Below are 15,422 nucleotides of genomic sequence, written 5' to 3'. Positions count from 1 at the left end.
ACATAGCGACTAGGTTGGCTGAACATGAACACAGCATGGAATTATGACTCTACATTTGTTGAGCATGTACTGAGTGAGCTATCACACACAGGCCCATGTCCTCCACTTAGCAAAAGTCCAAAAACTCACCCAGTTGAAAGCCTCTGAAATCTGGCCCACAGTCCTGATGTAATATTAAATGACCAAACAGCTAAGCACTTTCCCTTTTCTGAGCTTCACTTAACCCTCATAGTTTTTCAAATGCTATCCATACTGTATGCTTTTTTCTGTTTGTCCACTTTACTGTGTTTATTTTTTTTGGATGCCTATGTTACAACTGTCAGTTCTATCTTTTATTCAGTACATGTCACTTTTCACAGTGAATACCTCATAGACATTCTTTAATATTCTTGTCAAGTACTAATTTTATTTTGTTAGGATTGTTAACATAATTTAAATTCTGATACAGGCACTGTTTTTCAAGCTTAATGTTAATGTTTTTCCTGGTTTGATCCCTTTATATTTATTTACTGTTTAACTTTTTCCTTTTTTTTAGATCGCATTACCACTGCACTGCTAGAGATGGCATTTACTCTGTGTTTGTGCTTCAGTCTAGATTAGTAACACCTTTCCAGTGTTGTTTGGTTACAAATATTGTATTTTCTTTGACCATGATAGTTAGTCTGATGGTTGTCTTGTAAGCCAAAAACCGGTTAACAAAATAAGTTAATCCTGTAGAACATATACAGTATTGTGTTTTTCATATTTATCTAGTTTTACCAAGAAGCGATGGAAGAATCAATTAACATAAGAAATTGTGTACAATATTCATCACATTCTCTGTGTGTTGCAGAATGGAGTGTAGGATGCAGCCATAAAAATCTTTTGTACCTAAGCACTGATCTCTAGGGAAAAAAAAGAAAAGAAAAAAATCTTTAAGAAGTTGTGTAAACGGTTCATATGTTGCCATTATGTTTGTTTGAAGTTGCAACTAGGATCCACAAACATCATATATCTAACTAATTCATGTTACATATTTTAGCACTGCTGCTTTTAAGTGTCAAGGGTATAGTTGAGGAGAATAATTAAAGAAAGTAAGAAGAGGTCACAGCAAGAGCTTCTGCAGTCCATCGCATATTGAAGTAACATATGAGAACCTATTAGGATTCACATGCAGAATTCACAGTTGTCAATAGCATCTGTAAAGATCAGAGTCATATCCTAGCAACACTGGCGGCATTGCCTGGACATGGACTGAATTTTATACAAATATTATGGCTGAATAGGGACACAATCCAGCTTTCCATCCACAGGATAGGGTGGTTGTGAGTTTTGTTCCACAAACTTTTAGGAATGCAGTGTCCCCATGGGAGCTGCATTGTCTGCAGCACGTAGCATTGCAGCAGACACTACTTGATAACATACAGCATACTAAAACAACTGACAGTTGTATTAATGGTTGAAGCCCACATCCAACTAGGTGAATACCATGCTGGTTCCCATGTTCCACCTCATATACATGCTGTGTCAGCATAAGTACACATTCTCATACTTGCACTCGGAATTTATCCTAAATGCAGACAGATTGGGTACACTGATTCTGTGCTTTTGGGAGGGGGGGGGGGGGGAATAGGAGACTATTTACCTTAGCTGTTTGGCCTCCTTAAATGCTAACTCATGGGAGAGTGGAGAGCACTAGCTAGACATGTGATTTCATAGATTAGGCATCATGAGATAACAGCACACAACTAGCTGATATGGTGTAACAGGACATCCTCCTCTAGCATTAGTTTTCCACAACGGTACTTGTCAATGCCAGTATTATTTTTCGAATTTTGGACAGGTAAATATTATCTCAGCTGCTTTCCTGAAAACTTTCATATAATTTTATACACAGTATGTTATATTTCAAGCTAAAAAAAATTATGAGAAGAAATTACTTTATTTTCAATGTTACAGTCTATAAGTGCTAGCACAGAATGTACAGTTAAAATTATTTTTTTTTAGAAACATTTGAAATTATGAATTATTTGGCACACTTAAAGTTTCTGTTATTAATTACGCAATCTAGTACTGTTTATTATGTTTATTTCTGGATTCGTATCTGAAACAGTAATCGAAAGTAGCAGAAATTTATTTGTCAATAAAAATTGTAAACCCTCTGGAATATGGTTGTTACCACAGATTGAAGTAGTAGTAAGCATGCATCTGATGTGATCAGACATATTTTTGTATTTTGGGTGAACAATGTAATTTTGTCTTTGTTAATGTGAAAATTAAAAAGACTGTACGATATACTAAAATGTGACAAAATATATTAATGTAACTACAAAAATTGTGCAACGACAATCTTCAAATTTATTTAGATCACTTCAACCATGAGGACCTAAAACATGAGAATTTCAGCTTCAAGAATCAGATCCCTAGACAAGAAGAACTGGAGCCAACTCTACACGAAAAGTTACGTGAACTAGAAAGTTTATTGTAATCTTCACTCCTCTCAAATTTTTCATAAAAGACTTTGCTTATTGTGGACAATAACTGAAATTAGGAAGGGGGAGGGAGATTACTGTGGGGACACAAACTTGGTGGGGGTACTGGGGCAGGGGATTCTGTATGCGCGCGCGCCCCCACACACACACACACACACACACACACACACACACACACACACACACTCTCTATTGGGTGGGGAGTTGGAGGGGGGGGGGGGGGTAACTAGTTACCTTAGGTTTAGGCCAGGAAGGTTACAGGCACAAAGGATGTGCTGTAATGATAGCTCCCATCTGTGCAGCTCAGAAGAGCTGGTGGTGCTGGGGAGGATCCAGATGGTGTGGGTTATGAAGCAGCTATTGAAATCTTGCATGTTGTGCCCTGCTGCATTTTGCGCTACTGAGTGCTCAATCTTGTGTTTGGCAACAGTTTGGCAGTGGCCATTTATTCTGATTGACAGCTGGTTGGTTGCCATACGAATGTAAAATGCTGTGCAGTTGTTGCAGCAGAGCTGCTATACAACATGGCTGCTTTCACAGGTGGTCCGGCCTCTGATGGTGTAGGATAGGGCTGCGATGGAACTGGAGTAGCTGGTGCTGGGTGGGTGGATTGGGCAGGCCTTCCAGGGGGTATCATCCCTGTGGCAGGGTATTGGGGATGAGAGTGACATAGGAATGGAAAACGATGTTGCCAAGGTTGGGTGGGCAACAGTACACCACACTGGGAGAGATTGGAAGTATCTTGGGTTGGATGCCCCTCATTTCAGAGCATGATGATACATAATCAAAGCCCTGATGAAGGACGTCATTCATTCGATCCAATCTGGGGTGGTATTGGATGACACTGCAGATGCATCTACCATGGGTAGCCAGGCTGTTGTTGGAGAGATTTTATGGTGTGGAAATGTTGGCAGCTGTCAAAGTGCAGGTACTGCTGGTGATTGGTGGGTTTCATGTGGACCAAGATGTGGATTGAGCCATCTGAGAGGAGGAGATTGACATCTAGGAAGATAACACGATGGGTAGAGGAGGACCAGGTGAAGTGGATGAGAGAGAACGTGTTGAGATTATGGAAGAATGAGGATAAGGTGTCCTGGTCTTGGGTCCAGGTTGTAAAGATGTCATCAGTAAACCTGAATCAGACCACCCTTTCCCAGGTCCATCCCTAAGAACTAACACTTTTCAACAGAAGAAAGGATTGCCCTAGACAACCTAAAAGTGGTTCCTGACTATCATTGTCCTAGGAGACGAAGATTCCACCACTGTTGTGATGAACTGGAGTGTACCTGGCAGACGGTCTCCGACACCTCCACCTTCAAGCTCTGCCAGAGTGATCCTATCCCAGAAATCCAACATTACTTCTAATCCCTGGGCGATTCCCTGAATCTCTTCCCGTAATCTGTCTCCCTAATCACTCCGACAACAGCCCACACACCCACCATCTTCATGCTCCCCAAAATCCACAGACCTAACAATCCAGGGCACTGTATTGTGGCTGCTTACAGTGCCCCCACCAAAAGAATCTTGGTCCTTGTTGATCAACATCTCCAACCAATTGTCCGAAACACAGCTTCCCACATTAAAGATACCAGTCACTTGCTGCACAGGCTCTCCACCATCCCCACACCCTTACCTAATGGATCTCTACTCGTCACTGTTGGTGCAGCCTCCCTATACATCAATATCCCTCATGCCCACAAATTTGGCATGATTGAATGCTACCTCTCTCAATGCCCTGCATATTCCAAATCCATCACTTGATTCCTTGTACACGTAACTGACTACATCCTAACCCGTAACAACTTCACCTTTAAAGGGGAGGTATACAAACAAATTCGTGGCACAGCCATGGGCACCCGCATGGCATCCTCCTATGTCAGCTCCTTCACGGGCCACCTAGAGGAAACATTCCTATAGCTTCCAAAAACCTTGGTCCGTTTTAGTTTTATTGATGACATCTTTATAACCTGAACCCAAAGCCAGAACACCTTGTTCTCATCCCTTGACAACCTCAACACCATCTCCCCCATCCACTTCACCTGGTCCTCGTCCATGCATCATGCCACCTTCCTACATATCAATCTCCTCCTATCAGATGGCACCAGCCACACCTCAGTCCACATGAAACACACCAGCCACCAACAGAGCCTGCAATTTGACAACTGCCACCCCTTCCACACCAAAAACAGCCTGGCCACCCATGGTAAATTTGAAAATTTGTACTATGGGACCAAACTGCTGAGGTCATCGGCCCCTAGACCTTCACACTACACAACCTAACTTACACTAAGGAACACACACACACACACACACACACACACACACACACACGCCTGAGGGAGGACTTGAACGTCTGATGGGGGGAGCCACTGGAACCGTGACAAGGCGCCTCAGACCGCATGGCTACCCCGCGTGGTCACAGTAATGAGAACTCCCTTTCCCAGTACAATGAAAGCCACACAAAGGCCTTCGCAGACAGGGAATAACCTCTGTATCTAATTCACAAACAAATTTTCCATGCCATATCCTCACACACACACACACACACACACACACACACACACACACATGCGCACGTGCACGCGATCCTCTCAGCTATCTCAAGAACCAATCACAAAGAAGTGCCCCCCCTTGTCATCCAATACCACCCCAGATTGGAACAACTGAACGACGTTCTTGATTATCCCATTATGCCCTGAAATGAGGGGCTTTCTACTCAAGCTACTTCCAATCTCTCTCAACGTGGTGTTCTGTTGCCCACCCAACCTCCAGCTCTATGTCACTCCCATACCCAATACCTTGCCACAGGGATGATACCCCTGTGGAAGACCTGCCCAGTCCACCCACCCAGCATCGGCTACTCTAGTTCCATCACAACTTTATCCTAGGCCGGGCCACCTGTGAAAGCAGCCATGTTACATACCAGCTCTGCTGCAAACACTGCACCGTATTTTACATTGGCATGACAACCAACCAGATGACAACTAGAATGAATAGCCACCACCTAACTGTTGCCCAAAACAAGGTGGACCAGCCAGTTGCATAACATGCAGCCGAGCACAACATGCGATATTTCAATGACTCCTTCGCACCATTTAGAGCACAGTTTAGGGAGATAGGTGCGTGCCTGTTGCGAGTGTGCGTGCGTGCGTGCGTGCGTGTGCGCGCGCGGGCGCTCATGCACGCATGTGCATGTGCATGTACTTGTGCCTGCCTGTTATTCCTACAGCTAGAAAAAGAAAGCACATTCTGAAAGCTATCCAAGCTCTGTACCTTTTCTTCATGCACTTCTGCCTTTTGATGAGTCATCTCCTTTTTTCCTAAATGGAATGGAAATGAAGGCCCATGCTACTTGACAGCGTAGGGGAACGAAGCGGGAGACCCGCACCGCCACACTAAGCAAGGTCCTAATGGAGGTGGTTTGCCGTTGCCTTCTTCCGACCATAATGGGGATGAATGAGGATGATGCAGACAACACAACACCCAGTCATCTCGGGGCAAGGAAAATCCCTGACCCCACTGGGAATTGAATCCGGGACCCCGTGCTCGGAAAGCGAGAACGCTAGCCCGAGACCACGAGCTGCAGACTATTCCTTAATTTTCAACCAGAATGTTCCGTACATCCTTATTGATGTTTTAATTAAATTTTAACCACATTTTCTCTGTTTTATATAAAGGCACTGACAACCCAGCAGTTTAGCACCTAAAACTATAAAAATAACCACCACCAGTTAACATCAGGTCAGAGAAAGGTGATATAAAACTATCAAAGCTAGAATCTTTCCTGAGACAACACTGTAGGATTTCTATATTATCATTGCCAGGGGTCACTGCCGCCTCGAGGGCAATAACCCACATAGGCAACCCACAGAGCCACGCTACATCATAGTTCTGTGTAGTGCTATCATGCAATAGAGCTGTGCCTCACAGAGTTGCAGAGGGATGCCTTACACAGAGAGCACCCCGGAGTGTCCCTGAGAGCTACAACAGCAAAAATCACGTCTCGGCTTTTAACAAGATCATTGTGCAGCTCTTCGTACCCCCTCAATGTCACACTCTTTATGAAAATATTAAGTCATGTCACCAACAAAATTTACAGTTTCACACCCACCATGTCCTTTACACCGTACATAAATTGCTTCATCAGGACCAACCTTATTCCTACCACGAGTTCTTACAACAAAAGGCATAGTACCATTAATATAAGATATGCCAATATCTCTATTAAAAACTTCAGAAACATTAAAAGTACTATAAGTAATCACATCATGATCATTGCAACTTTCAGGTCCACCAATTTCAATAATACTTCCACACCGTACTATAGCAACAGTCAGCCAACCACTACCATGCAAAAAAGAATCAGCTTTATTAATAATAAGATTCAGTACAGCACTAACAAAAAAAACATGGTCCATCCACAGTAGTGAAAGAGCCAATACGGTTCAGTGTCACTTTATTCTTTGTAAGCTTAGCAAAAGTAACATTATCAATAGCCTTATATAAAGCAGTGCGTGAGTGCCGACTCCTCCTATAACGATGCATCTCATTAGTTGTTCTGAGCAGTCAGGAGCCCGATCCAGACTTTAACTGGCGGGTTGCTGTACACCTGGCGTTCTCTGCCGAAGCCAACCCTACATGTGTGAAAGCACCGTGTGATTACTAAAATTGGAGATCACAACAACAACAACTCACTGATTTGTGTAGACAGATTCCAGCAGGCTCCACTAGAGGAATCAGCATCACCCTCCAGCGGTGTGTGCATCCATCTACGGCACTGAGAGCATGCCACTACACTACATCTGCAAATCATATGACACATCACAGAAATCGTTCCACTGGATTATTTAAGACACTGCAGGACTGCTACTCGACGGCATTTGTACACACTCCGGACTGTATGCCACCTGCGTCCTGCAGCCCATCTGTCGATAGTGTTCACCAGCAGCAGTTCCATTTTAACCCAGGATTCTGACAAAACATCAACCCACTGCGGCTTATGACTCCAGCTGGACTTGAACCTAGATACTAACCAGACTCCACCTAGGACATTGCTGCCTGACTGGGCCCATTGGCACCCTTGTGTCCCAGCAGTCACTGTCAGTTTGAGCTTGAGTCTCCCATCAACTGCCAACCGGCCTGCCTGCACCTGACGGAACATTGCCTAGAACGTCACCACCTGCTGAGACCATCAGCACTCTCATGACCTGGCAGATGCTGGTGAGTTGAACACGAGTCTCCCATTGGCAATCAGCACTCTGCCAACATCCCAATGGCCAGCCTGCTCCTCGACCAAGCCAGACACCACCTAGGTCTTCGACTGGATGCCAAACCAGAACCCTGAACTGGAATGCAGTTGAAAGACCTTTTTATGCTGTCTTTGCCACCACATAAGGACAAAAGACATAAAAGTTGGCAATGGGATGGTCCAATCCTGCCACAGTGCTCCAGTTGGTGACAAGACTGTTGACTATGATCCCACGCAGCTCACCTCATCCATCGCCACTGTCCTGCCTGACACCTGCCCTCCACTGGCCACAACTGATTTTGCTTGCACTTTTGGCCCAAACTTGCATTCGTGGCCACCTTCCTTTGAAGGGTGGCTCAACACCCAGGACAGGCAGTTAGGCTTCCAACAGCATTCCCAATTACTCATCTGGTGCTGTCTTCTCTAGAAGCTGCTGCTGTGATCGAGCCTATTGGTACCACTGCATCTCCAGCAGCTGCCCTTCGTTCGAGCCCCTGTCTCTTAAAAGCCACCAGAGCTCTGGCGACGTCTCACCAGACAGCCTTTGTCCAGCCACATTGACAGTGTCCCATTCCACACTGTGCTTTATGGTCAACATTTCCTGTCTCTTCACGTATAATCCTGTTGCTGGCTTCTAGCTGGGACTGTGAGCTCTCATTTTGCTTCATTTGAAACAGCTCACGTCTGGAACTGCCCCCTTAGTCAGCAGCATGGCTCTCCCTTCCACCTCCAGCTTGGTTCTCCTTTCCACTGCTGGTGCAACTCTTCCTTTGATTCACTCACACTGTGGGCTCTACACTGGCTCCCCAAGTCCTCCACCAGAAGTAGAAAACTCTCACAAATTCACACTAACACAATTCACATGACCACTGTCATTTCTGGACCTTTTGTGTGTGTGTGTGTGTGTGTGTGTGTGTGTGTGTACGCGGGCGCCCACACACACACACACACACACACACACACACACACAGAGGCATGCAGGTGTGCGCACGTGGGTGCGTGAGCGCGTGTTGTGCTAGAGAGAATGTGTGTCTTTCTTCTAATTCTGAAGGAGCGCTTTGTCTGAAAGCTGACCATTTCTGTCATTCTTTTCCTTGTGCCTGTCTGTGACTCAGTGTCTCCCCTATGTGGTGAGTAGCAATCTATCATTTCCATGATGTTGTTATAGCCTCAGTAAAAGATATATTTTGTTGCTGTTGTTGGAATCTTCAGTCTCCAGTTGATGCAGCTGTCCACTCCAGTGTTTCCAGTACAAGCTTCCAGATCTGTGCATAACTACTATAACCAACATTCATTTGAACCTGTATACTTCAGCCAAGCCTGGGTACCTCCATAGTCTGTAGTTAGGTTTGTTCTTGAAATTTGTCTTGAATAAGGGAATGGTGTGTGACCCCCTTGCAGTTGTCGGTGGGACACTGTAGCCCAAGTTTTCTGTGCTAAATAGTAGTTGGAACAGAGGCCAGCTTTACTGGGTATGCAATGCATAAAATCCATTTAATCTTAGTACATTGTCTTTGTGTAGAAATATGCAGTACCTTACAGTTTCACATGTACAGATACACAATGGGAAATGAAAAATGAACACCATATTTGCATCACATTGGATTAGCAAATGTAGTAAACATACTTGTGTGGTTCACCAGTTGCAAATAATACAGTTGAATTAATTTTTGTAAGATGGTATTGTGGGCCAGTGAAAGACCATGTAGTAATGCCTAGGAATTGCTCAACATGTTTAACATGACATTTCAGTTGTTAATGTTACTGAATGAGGTGGCACAGTCATCACGGACCATTTATTTGAATCTGGACATTGAGTAAGCTTGCATCTTTCATGACTCCTTGTGCATCTTACCTACTTTTAGTCCTGTGAACAGATTCTGCCTTGATGTCACTGACCATTGTTTGTAACATGTTGCCCAAGATAGTGGAAATTGCTGTGTATATGGCAGCAACATATGGTATCAGCTCTGGGTACCATGGTGTGGGAAGCTCTAGTCTACAGTGACTGTACAACATTGCCCTTTATCAGGAGAATAATAAACAGAGCAGGACACTTGCAGCCATTTCACTGTTGCTCCTACAATTGTGGCAAGACGTGCACTTCTAGTGAGACAGTGCCAGTGCAGCCACTTCTTGTATTGTCCAATGAAGTCACTCACATCCATCAATCAATTGCAACAACATCAACAAGCATAAATGATATGAAACTGTTTCCCAAGGTTAATAAATGCCTATACAGGAATGCATTCCAGTTAGGGAGGCTATACAAGAGAAAATAATTTTGCCTGAAACAGTCTTATCACCAGGTGGATGAGCATATAATTTTGATCACTTAAAATATACAATCTTTATAATATGTGAGTAAAACTTAATTTTTGAGGGCCATGACTTTAGCGTATTCATTTTTTATTTTCCGTTTGTGTATATCTGTCTCACTGTTTGCCAGTCAGAGTAATTATAATGGTTCTTGCTTAGTAGAAAATCCTGAAAAACAGAATTCACAATTTCAGCCTTCACTTTGTTCTGTTGACATGATACTACTTGCATAGTGTTTCTCATGATTGTCAGTCCATGTAGCTTCAGTTCACTAAAAGAAGATTTTCAGCGAGATGGCTGATGGATGTAGCTGAATAAATAAAAATGAAATTGCATTGACTGCCATTAAATGCTTTCCAGTTGGCATTGGTTTTAACTAGCCCATTATTTAATGTGTCTGACATCTCAACGGATATCATTTTTTCAAATACAGTTCCATAAAACATTTCAGAGATCATTAACTCAGTGTGTAATTTCTGCTTTTGTAGATGCAGACACCTTAAATGTAGTTTTTTGTGCTACCCAACACTGGCAACAACCAGCAGGTAGTTGATACCTGTCAGTGTCATTCAGTTTCTATCACTTCAGATTTTGTTGTCAGCCGTCTGACAGAACTTTCTTGGACTGTGCATATAGTACCTCAGATTACAAAGGGTTTGGGGAGACATCGGTATCACAACAGTCCTGCAAGCAATTTAAGGAAATCATAGAAAACAAACCAAAACCAAAGGAAAGTGATTTCAATGTAGTGGAAGACTGCCCATATAGCAAATTAGTTAAAATTGTGCTATTGAGAATGACAATACATTGAAACAAGTTTTTACTTGTCTGTGGTTTGATGTTTCACATTCACATTAAATTTTGAATAAATGAACTGATGCCAATAAGTGGAGAAAATTGCATGACATTCCATGTGACCACTGGTGTGCACTTTCTGAGGATTCTGCATTGAGACAATCATCTGCTGTCCCTGAGAAAATCTTGAATAAGTAGAATGTGCAAACCATAGCCACAGAATATTACTGTAAGAATTAAGGAATAATTCATCCAATTCAGTGCTTCTACTACTGTCATTATGAGTAATGTATGTTGTGATTCATCACTTACCTTTGTGTTTACGATGCAACAAGTTATCCTTACTGGCTATTGAAACTTATTTTTTCCTCAATTCTTTGTATTAATTACCTTTGTTGTTTTACACAGGACAAAATGATTGTCAGTTGTCCCAAGGAACATCTACCTCCACTCTTCCTCGCATCGGACACTGTATCGCTTTTGGCATTCAGTGACTTCAATGGTGCTGCAAGGAAGAAAATGGTGATTACGCAACATATAATAATAGATTTGCATTATGTATTTTCTAGTTACTTTAAGTAATCTGTCACTGTCAAAACCAATTTAATTCAATTCATTTATCGTAGTCTACACACTGCTGTCAGCTTAAAAGGATCACTTCTTAATTATACATAGTATTTTGAAGTAGATGCCCTATGATTCTTATTACAAACATGACAGAAAATCAAGTTAAATCCAGACAATATCTAGGTGCTGCAGAAGTTCACCCTCATGCTGCCAACTTCTGAAAGTAACACCATTTTTAAGTCTTTGTTTGCCTGTCCCTGGTCTTAGAAGAGATGTTTACTATAATGTCCTAGTAACACACATTATTTTTTTGCCAAGTTAAATAACAGTTAAAAATTAATACATTCATTACTTCTAATACACATACTGTTTTATCGCTGTTGGGTTTACAAATGAGATTTCCACTGATATACAGGACTGATACTTGTGCATAGTCACTTCACTTCTCAGATTTGAATCCATAAAACTTATTAACTCTCCCAATAAGGGCAGTCACAGTTAAAAATCACTATGTTCATTAGTTCTAATTAAAATACTGTTTTATCACTATGGGGTTTACAAACGATATATTCACTGATAAAGAGAATTGATACTTACAGTCGTGTCACTTCTCAGATTTGGATCCATGTGACTTACTGATATTCCCAAGCACCTAAACCCCTACCATTATCTGTCACCTTTACGTGTAGTCATTATTTAAATACACGGGTCATTTGAAAGGTATTGAGAGTAATAGAAATCCTAGCTTTCCACAATCTTGTGTCCACATATTTTAAAGGTTATCTTCTTTATCCAGAGGGCAACTCATAAGTTGTGCTTGGATTGCTCAGTCAATAGATAATAGACAAAGGTTCTGTGTTCAAGTCCATATCTAGCAGACAGTCTTAATCAACCAGAAAGTTTCTAATTTTATTTGTCACATCTACTTACATAGCTCCACATTGAACAGCATATCTCCATGGTCATGGAACACATCAGTAACTGAAATTAACATAAGAAAAGTTAATAATAAATAAAATGAATTTTACATGTATCAGGGTGTATACGACCCGGGAGATCCGGGAAAAACCCGGGAATTTCTTCATCCAGAAGAAAATCGAGGAAAAACCGGGAATTTCTCATTGTTTCAGTTTTCTGTTAAATTTTTGTAATTTTGACTGGTAAGAACTGACATTCTAACAAAGGATATTACTGTATCCCGCTACCGCAGAATAATACTTCAATAATAAAATGTAAACAAGAGAAAAAACGAAAATAACTTAAATTGCAAAGGAAATGGGCCATATACAACTACGACACACAGTGCTCATGCAAACGTCTGCCAACAGCAAAACGTGTCAAAGTCTTTAGGAAGACAATGCAATGCTTCATAACAACAAATTGCCTCCGATGAGTGTGAGGTCACAACTATTTACATTAGATTCGATTTACCAGTTACGAGTGGGCTCATGCGCATGAGCAGTTGAGTCAGGTTTGAGTAGTAGATTCTCCTGCTTCTGGTTACAGGAGTGTGGCTGTTGGCTGTGCAAGCAGTCGCAGCAAGCAGCTAGATGCTACTGGGAAAAGGGGTTGCCAAATTCATATTCTTGAGAAAAAAAACTTGTTTCACAAAGTGCCTAGCATCCAGCGCACTTTAGTCTATCGATTATTCATATGATTTTGAAACGCATCCCTGTTGGTTTTTGAACATTGGCTGTGAGCACTATGGGACTTAATATCTGAGGTCATCAGTCCCCTAGAACTTAGAACTACTTAAACCTAACTAAGCTAAGAACATCACACACATCCATGCCCGAGGCAGGATTCCAACCTGCGACTGTAGCGGTCGCGCGGGTCCAGACTGAAGCGCCTAGAACCACTCGGCCACACCGGCCGGCTTTTGAACATTCTTGAACACATTTTAAGTTTATTTCTGAATGAATCATAAGTTGATTTTTGAATGCATGCATAGTGTACGTGATGTCTCTGTCAGGAGAATCTTCGTCGCATCTAGAAATAAACTTTCTGCAGACAAAAGGGGACGGGGCTATACGAGCTGAGTGGGGTAAAGCCAAACGGATGACTGCCAATTGCTGTCTGATTATGTGGTTGATAGGGTTCGCGAATGATCAGCGTTGTTATAATTACTAGCGAAATCCATAGATTCAGACTACCAGAATGAAAACAAACAACTAACAGCAATAACAGGTGAGAAAGATTATGTATTATCTTCTCGGTGTATCCAAGAAAATGAAATTTTGCCAGAAAATTTTTGGCCAGATCGCTACACTAGTAAGGAGCAGTTGTACAGTCCTCAGCTCGCAGCCTCTTAAATTCTATTCTGGAAGTAACGCGGAAAATGTGTTGTACGAACATGTAACAACGCCTAACCGGAGAATAATCATGAGAAAACTAAAATTGTGATTCTGGCAGTGTTAGTTTAGTTAATCGGCGAACAAATTTTGACAATGGCAGGAATAGCTACAGAATTGGTGATGACAAGATGTTAGAACGAGGAAGGAGAAGAAACAGGGACGTCTCACAAATTGTGGAAGACTAAGACGATTCCAAATTTATATAAATATTTCGTAATACTACTTTTTGCTTTCATGCTTGAGAAACTGGTGAGTATAAATGAAATGTGAAACTATTTCCTGACATAAAGCTTTTTGCTTGTAGTAGGCCTAATAGGCATTTGATATTGGTACTACGTGAATTATATTCTGTCGTGTTATAAAAATGGCTATTTGTGTCAAAACAGTCTCGTTTATTTGGTGTGTGTTACAAAATTGCTGCAATATTAGAAAGGCCTATTTTGTTTTATCTAGCAGAAAGTGACAAAATAGACATAAAAAGATCGGGAAACCACACCAGTCTTGGGTATTTTATTTGTATTAACAGCTTTTTCAGTATTAGATAATGACATTTTGATTTTTCATGTAGCAAAATGTTTGACAAACTTTCGCAGAAAGGAAAGCATGACTTGTAAAGCTGTAGCAAAATTAGAGAGAAAAAAATGCTAGGAGCTAAGGATTGAAGAAATGTGTACTTTCTTGCTTGTCTCTTGTCTTTATTTTATGTATCCTATATTTAATTTTATGTCACACAAAACATCAAGTTATTAGCTAATAGGCAATAAAGAGTGCAAATTTTCTGAATAGTTCTTGTTCTTCCGATTACAAATAATCCCATCCGCTATTAACTGCGAGATTTTTGTTTTTAAAAAAAGAGGGGCAGGCTGTCAAATCGACCGACTGGGAGCAGGAGAGGCACCACAGGACATTTCAGTTTCCACTGTCCTGAATATAGTTTGAGGGCATCCATTAGAAAATACACACATTTCAATTCCACACATAGAAATACAGTGACGTGTGGTAGAAGAATGCTGTGTGAAGAGGCATGGCACTGCACTTTGGCACACTTAAGACCAAATAACATGTCTTAGGTTTCCTCGAACACACGTTTTATGTTTCAGACTTTTCAGATGTATGTGCGCTACAAGATGAACATATTTTTGAAAATTCGTTTTTTTTTTTTTTTAAAGTATTGACCCGCTTAACAAATATCGTAGATCCATGGCTGATCTGCAAAGCAGTCTGAGTTACAGTGAGTAGTCTCCACGTGACCCGTGTTTACATTTAGTGATTTTGCTGTTTACCCTTCCCTTTACCTGTGGCCGGGAGCTATCAAGTGAATTAAAATACATTCACATAATTATTGAAGGCTAAAATATGTTTTTAGTTTAAGAGTTTATTTTATTTTCACCTTTCTGACAGTCAAGCATTAATCGCCTTGCAGAACAATGAAGTTATTTTTGTCTGTTTGCTAAAGAAATTTGACTTTTATTAATTTTTTCCGCAGAGGCAGTCAATGTATTTGAAACAAAATGTTTAATTCCACAGTACTGGCTAGTTTCAACTGTTCGCTGCATTTCAAGTGCACATTTTCATCTTCTGGCATGTATGGCATTATGCCATAATAAAGAACCAAACATGATATAATACAGTACTGATGCTCCAAGAAAATTTACATCCCGAAAACCA

At 41.5% G+C, this 15,422-nt stretch overlaps 1 protein-coding gene across 7 annotated transcripts in view; it reads left to right on the top strand.

Annotated features, from left to right (window-relative positions):
• The window catches only part of LOC126470459 (crossover junction endonuclease MUS81), a 213,810-nt gene that overhangs the window by 183,666 nt on the left and 14,722 nt on the right, over positions 1 to 15,422 (top strand). For 5 of the 7 annotated variants that reach the window (XR_007586209.1, XM_050098314.1, XM_050098316.1 and 2 more), the window contains one exon: positions 11,242 to 11,355. Coding sequence is in view for 5 of the 7 variants with exons in the window: in XM_050098314.1 (XP_049954271.1) it covers positions 11,242 to 11,355 (114 nt within the window). In the remaining 2 variants the exon portion in view is untranslated. Of the gene's footprint in view, positions 1 to 535; positions 1,557 to 11,241; positions 11,356 to 15,422 lie in introns of those variants that run through there. The other 2 variants (XR_007586210.1, XM_050098317.1) reach the window with 2 other exon arrangements.

The sequence above is a fragment of the Schistocerca serialis genome, chromosome 3, assembly GCF_023864345.2.
Source record: "Schistocerca serialis cubense isolate TAMUIC-IGC-003099 chromosome 3, iqSchSeri2.2, whole genome shotgun sequence".
Lineage (NCBI taxonomy): Eukaryota > Metazoa > Arthropoda > Insecta > Orthoptera > Acrididae > Schistocerca > Schistocerca serialis.
The sequence above is the reverse complement of the archived record's forward strand: the minus strand, read 5'-3'. Positions and strand labels throughout refer to the sequence as shown.